This window comes from Artemia franciscana, chromosome 4, assembly GCF_032884065.1.
Source record: "Artemia franciscana chromosome 4, ASM3288406v1, whole genome shotgun sequence".
Taxonomy (NCBI): domain Eukaryota; kingdom Metazoa; phylum Arthropoda; class Branchiopoda; order Anostraca; family Artemiidae; genus Artemia; species Artemia franciscana.
The window spans coordinates 13,917,381-13,924,749 of NC_088866.1; the positions used below are offsets into that span (position 1 = coordinate 13,917,381).

Sequence of the window (7,369 nt, forward strand, 5' to 3'; positions counted from 1 at the left end):
AAACCCAAAAAAACAAAACAAACACCCAAAAAAGGTAATGATATTAATTTCTGCGCCTCAGTACCATAGAAAGACTCGAAAACAAATTTTTGACGGTAAAAATAAGTAAATATTTGGCTTTTCAGCCCCGTTGAGACAGCACAATCCTGAAATATCATTTCGACAGCCTAGAGAAGTTAGGATTTAAAATTTCTCCTCCTTGTTATTACAAAATGAAGATTTTCGCCTCCCAGTTGGCTTTTGTGGTAATAAGCACAGATTCCCTTGATTAGCCTAAATTTGATTAAATAATGTTTGTGGTATGAGACAATAGTAAAATATAACAGAGACCACACAAAGTGACTAAATATTATATTTCTATTACATTATAATTATATTATATTATATTAAATAATTTATATTATAATTGTATATCTATATCAAAAAGTCAGCGGAGCTTCAGGTCTATTTCTTGAGTCTAAAATATTACTACTATGATCATACATTGTTATGCTCCCTTGAACTTGTGGATTAGTCTATATTATAAATAGCTTTTGAACCAATATCCTAGTTTAATGTAAAGTAACCTACACATAATTACGACTCATTTCAAAAATGAAACTGAACAGGCTCTTATGAGACGACGGCCTTACTATAGAAAGACACTCGATCACAGATGTTTATTGCGCTGTCTTATGCCACACTTCATATGACTAATGTCCAGGTTATCCTATCCTTTTTATCTTAACAATTCCTCCTGTCAGCTGTAACAAATAAGTTCCAACCTTCAACCGTCAATTAAACGCCTGAACTCGTAGCTGTCACATTTGTCATATTCCCTGGCGTACTTGTGTGACATTGTTTGCGACGTTGGGGTGGAAATTCAGTTCATAGTTCAAATCCCTGCTACATGGGAGGTATAAGGTGTTCTTTTTTTGTTATTTCCGAAATTTTTTTGCAAGATTCTTTCGTCGCAACATAAACTGTCTCTTCCGATATTTAATACGAATCTTGGAATTTTTAGTACTAACATTCTTGGGAATGTTGTTTGGTTTAGGGAAAATTTCTGGATGATAGTTGTTGTTTTTCCATGGGTAAAACACTTCCGTCTTTCGGTAGGACTTTCAAATCCCAAAAAAAAGTCTTTTATTTTCTAAGATCTTGTGTTCTGTTCCAATAAAGTAAACATGACTATATACATCGAGAATTGGGGTTTTTAACGATTATCACGATGGTGATGATCATCTACTTTAGTTATCTGCTCTGTTGCAGTCAAACGAGTACTCGGAAACATATAAAATGGATCGCACAAGGTAATTAAATAAATTGAAGAGGATTGTGTGTATTACCTTGATTTAAAATAAATAGTTAACAATTATAGTAACTAAGAAGTCCTGATTACTAGCTATATTAAATAACTTCGAAAACCACACTGCCTTTCCATGATGAGAATATAACAGTTCAAAATAGGGATGAAACCTTTTAATTGACAGTGAAACAAATATAAAAATTGTTTAACTGGATATTTCGGACACATATACAGTGTCCATCATCAGCAGTAAACTGAATATATGTAAATTTATATATATTTATACATGAATATAGGTATATGTATATGTGTCCGAAATATCCAGTTAAAACAATTTGTATTTGTTTCACTGTCAAATAAAAGGTTTCCTCCCTATTTTGAAGTGTTATATTTTAGTTATATTAAGTTCTAATAAGAAATGAAAGGTTATGGAATTCAAATCCTTACAGGTTGCCTAGCTTTGTATAGCTACTATACCTTCTGTAGTGTCATTCGATAGCTCCCTGGAAAAAGTATTTGAAAAATTCGCCCAATTTTCAGAAGGGGGTTAAACATCCAAAAAAGAGGCTGGACTAAAAAAAAAACTGCCATTAAATTTCCCGTATTCGATTATCATTCTGAAGCGTTTTATGTACTAAACGACACAATTGTCAACAATTGTATTCTACCCAAGGCCACACCTGAATAACTGCTTGTTTTTGTCTTTTTTTTCATGGGGAAAGACAGACATAATGGGTGGTCATAGAAAATTGACCAAAGGCTTATTTAAAGAAATATTGAGTTATAGTAACGCTTGAAGCCCTTTATGATGGCAATCGAAACTCTACAATGCTGCACTGGTATCGAACAAATTTCAACATCAAAAAAATTACAGTGCTACGATACATACACATACATACATACATACATACATACATAAATACATACATACATACATACATACATACATACATACATACATACATACATACATACATACACCATAAAAAGGCATTGAGGACTAAAGAATCCGTTTTATATGAGTTCCAAGCATTTCGTCCCTCAGCTTAAAGATGGATAGCCTATTCTTATCAATTCCTTACCACTAACGTAAGACAAGTAGACGTGTCTAAAAAACCCCTACGTCGGAATTTCTAGTCCCTTAGTCTCTTAAATTAGGGAGATTTAACCCATTCTCTATGGATCATTTTCCAATAGTATACATAGTCAACTATTTAAATAAGTATATAAATAATATAATAATTTAGTATATAGTATAATAATTAATATAATTAAATAATAATAAATTAATATAATAAATTAAATAATATAATAAATTTTTATTATGATAAATATAATATAATAAATTAATAAATTATAATAAATAATAAATTAATATAAATTAAATAATCTATATATATAAAAATAAGTTGTCTGTCTGTGGATGTGTGGATGGATGTGTGGATGGATGTGTCAGGTGACGTCACCTGAAAAAACTGGATCAGGTGACGTCAAAACTGAAAAAACTAAAAAAGGCAAAAACTACAAAAAAAACTAAAAACTAATAAAAAAAATAAAAAAGCTAAAAAACTAAAAAAACTAAAAAAAGGCAAAAACTACAAAAAAAAACTAAAAAACTAAAAAAAAAAACTGAAAAAACTAAAAAAAGGCAAAAACTACAAAAAAAAACTAAAAACTAATAAAAAAAGTAAAAAAGCTAAAAAACTAAAAAAACTAAAAAAAACTAAAAAAAGGTAAAAAACTAAAAAAAATAAAAAATAAAAAAAAACTAAAAAAAAGGAAAAAACTGAAAAATAAGCTAAAATAAAGGTAAAAACCAATAAAAAACTAAAAAGAAAAAAAGGAAAAAACTAAAAAAAATTTTCATCTAAAAAACTAAAAAAAACTAAAAAAGGTAAAAACTAAAAGAACTAAAAAAGAAAAAAATAAATGACGAAACTCAAAGAGAAAGCGACCAGGACAAAAGGAATGTTCGATTAGCAATCAACAAAGCACCGGGAAGCACCGGGACACAGGGAGTATGAATGACGACCAGGACATAAGTAAAAAAAAAAATTAACAAAACTAAAAAGAAGTTAAAAACTACAAAAAAACTAAAAAGAAAAAAAAACTAAAAACTAATAAAAAAACTAAAAAATCTAAAAATCTAAATAAACTAAAAAAGAAAAAAAAAGGAAAAAAATAAAGGAGAAAAACAAAACTAAAAAAGGAATGTATATACAGACCGGTACACCGGGATACAAATGACGACCGGGACACAGGGAATATAAATGACGACCGGGACACAGGGACACAACTACAACGGGGACACCGGGGGAAACAGGGGGATGTAAATGACGACCGGGACACCGGGACAGGGAATGGTCGATTAGCAATCACCATCAACAAAGCTCAAGGGCAATCATTAGAATCATGAGGTATAGATCTGAATACAGATTGTTTTCCCATGGACCATTATATGTTGCATGTTCAAGAGTCGGTAAACCTGACAATCTATTTATATGCAAAGACAATGGGACAGCAAAGAATGTTGTATATTCGCAAGTTTTACGTAGTTAAAACCATATATATATATATATATATATATATATATATATATATATATATATATATATATATATATATATATATATATATATCTATCTATATTCACAGGTGGGACATAGGGACACAACTACAATGGCGCGTAACTATTATGGCGCGTAACGACTTACGCGCGCGGGGGGGCTTGGGGGGGGCGCGAAGCGCCCCCACCAACTAGGTGTTGGGGTGGCGCGAAGCGCCACCCCAACAGCTAGTAATATAATAATTTAGTATATAAATAAGTATATTTAGTCAACATGGATTCTTTATTCAAGTATTTGGCTTGAAATCACAGTGCTTAAGAATAAGCTTTATCATAAAGAGCAGGAACAAAGCAGCTGCCCAACCCGCGAAGACGCCAAAAACATAAATTAAAAGATATATTTCAGACTTAGTTATACGTTTTCATTACTTTTTTTGGTATTTATTAATTATCCCGACCACACTCAAGAAGTGAAATTAGGTTAATCATAATAAAATATACCTAAAAAAGCTGCCCAGAATGCATTATATTAATTACCTAATCCAACCAACTCTATATATTCAATATTTAATTAAAATATACCTGTTTAGTATTTTGTTATCTCATTGAGACTAAGCTAATTATCTCTGAATGCAGGCAGAGAAACCAGTTTTGGTCAGATCAATAACTTGAGTGTGGTCGGGATAACTAACAAGGACCCTTTTTTTTATTGAAGAAAGTATATTTGTTTTAATCAATTCCTGGTTTATGGGAAACATCTCTAAAGTAAAATTTTTCTTTTTTAAGTTTAACCTTAAAATGAAGAATTATTAATATTATTGTTTTGTATATCTAAAGCATACTACCTGTGGTACATCGTTTTAATTAGAATAAATATAGTTTTTCCGATGCTATAGCCTAAGGAGCCGCTGATATTATTTCCCGGCACGAAGATTATTGGAAGAATTTTATTTTGTGAGGGTTCGACCAATTTTTTTCTAAAAGAGGAGTCAAAACCCAAGTTGACATGGCGGGAAACTTAGTAAAGAACACAATTTTTAGATAATTTAAAATTCATTTTAATCAACTGTAGCTCCATATTAACTAAAGCTGCTCCTTCGTACTCAAATCAATATTTTGTTCTTCTTGTACTTTTCTGTGTGTTTTCCTATCTATTTTATCCACCTAATACTTGGTGACGGTTGAACTTCTTAGTCAAGTTTTTACTTTAGTCATGCATATCATGTTGTTTTTTTTGTAGGTTGGTTGATTTTTCCTTACAAAATGAAGAAACAAAAAAGAAATACTTCTTTGTTTGAATGTTGAAGTAATGAGCAAGGTTTAAACTTAGAGCATACAAAACTTACCGAAGGGGAAGAGCAATATACAGTGAACCTGATAACTTCAATTGCAACAGTGCATTTCACTGAAAACATAGAAAATCATGCAGACCTTCAAGCTTGAATGTCCAATCCAAAGATAGCAGCCTAGGTCTTTAATCATATCTTAGGAAATTAATAATCTTAGAAAATTAAAATTAATAATTAATTAATGTGCCCCCATTGAAGTATTTCTTGACAACTATTCGTTAAATCTAATATACCTTAATCCCTTTTTTCGTATTTTTTCATTTCTAGAAAAGTAGTTGCGTCAAAAACTAATTCAAATCTTAAATTCTCAAAAGTTTTTCCAATAATTACTATTTTATGCTCTTTCTAGGCTTCCATGCGTTTGTGAGTTTTTCGGGGGGAGTGAGGTTTTTTCGATCTTAAAAAACAGCGAACTGACGAAAAGTTTCGTCATTTTAGAGGATGCTTTATATATATTCTCTTTGAGAAATGTAAAAGTACTGATAGTAATTTGTTTTCATTGTTAGTAACCTTGGCTTTACATGTTAATAAACATCATCTTTGTAACTTTTTCAGACGATATCCCCTCTCAGTCTCCAACAGCAAGTGTAGTCCTGACAAATATAGACGCAAGAACACAAATGTTAACTAGTAATGCATCTCTCAACGTAGTTGGACAGTATCCTGGAGAGTTTGGCCAATATAGTCCCGTTTACACTGGCTATACGTCAAAGACCCGGTCATCACCATACCCAACCCGGCCAGCAATGCATATGTATCCACCTAGCTACCCCCACAATTTTGTCACGCCAAATGCTAATTTTTATAACCGCAATATGAGCAATCCATATGACTACTCTTCTAGATAGTTTAACTAGCTTTAATCATCTCTTCCAATGTTTTGGGCTTTCTCTTTCGTTGTTTTTTGTATTCACGTTGTAAAGGAGTTATTTGCTTTTATTTATCATTCTCTATCGTTATAGAAATACCACAGCGAGCAAAGATATCAACCTCGTCAAATAAGCAGAAAAACATTATAGAATACTGGTACTATAATTTTGGTTAATAACTTGTCACTAGCGGTCAAAGATCCCTAGAAATCTAACTTGGTGAAAATGATACCCATATGCTTATTTTATTTTACTTTTTGATATTTATGTTTACAAACTCAGAAATCCGTTTTTACAAACTGTGGCCGAAATTACAAGTTATCCGTTAAGCGAATTCTCTGAATGCCATGTTATGTTTTGAGATGCTCAAATTGCAAGTTCAGCCTCAGATTTTTATTAGCGGCTTCAAAATCCTTAAATACAAATTTAAGTGAAACATGTAGCTGTTGTGTTTTTTTCTTAGACTCCTATTTTACAATACTAATCTTGAAATATAAGACCCAAGAAATACTTTGATATGAACATTGAAAAATTTTTATTTTAATTTCATGAAATTTATAGTGTCACCTCAAAATGTAGAGCTGTATTACGTTCGTTTACCAATAAGACAAGCCGTTATACCAATTAAGATGGATTTTATACATACTTAATAAAAGTAAAAGTGCATAATATATTTTTGTGAGCTAGTCTCTTATTATGTCCAGTGCCTTATAAAAACGTCCTTGGACGGTTTACTTGTTCTTCGATTTTTTAATAAATTAAACAACGAAATTTTGGGCTCTTATATTACAAGAGGTTTTGCCATAGATTTCAATCTAAGATAAGAACTGGTGAAATGACCACCAGAGGTCAAAATTAAAATCAAGTTGTAGAGCTTTGCAAAACAACTACAACAACGTCTAATATTTCGCTGAACCAAAATCTCTTCTTTGCTTTTAGCAGTTGGTTCAAGGTGTTTATGGTTATTGATAAGGCGACATTACCCAATAAAGACCAAAACTCTAAAAACAGAATTTGCATAGCATCAAAAGAGTTTGAAAAATTTCAGCTGTTAATAACAGTAATTTCAAATGAGTGAAATCCTCAAGTTCAAACATCTAAGGTTATGAGCGAAAGAAAACTTGTTTATCTTAGAAAAAAGGGGTGAAAACACAAAAAGAGCGGATGAAAAGGGATTGGACGTGCTGCCACCAAGTCACTTCTTCAGTTCACTTAAAAAATGATAGTCACTCAGCGTAGTTTCACGACTAAATGTTCAGTGTTCAAAACGTCTTATTTTAATTACTGATGAAGCTGG

General features: G+C 31.4%; 1 protein-coding gene across 1 annotated transcript in view; it reads left to right on the forward strand.

Annotated features, from left to right (window-relative positions):
- Window positions 1–6,849, forward strand: part of LOC136026028 (T-box transcription factor TBX1-like) — a 47,184-nt gene extending 40,335 nt beyond the window's left edge. The window contains exon 8 of the mRNA XM_065702185.1: window positions 5,759–6,849. Coding sequence (XP_065558257.1) covers window positions 5,759–6,051 — 293 coding nt within the window. The 3' untranslated portion in view covers window positions 6,052–6,849. The remainder of the gene's footprint in view (window positions 1–5,758) is intronic.
- Window positions 6,850–7,369: the final 520 nt, after the last annotated feature.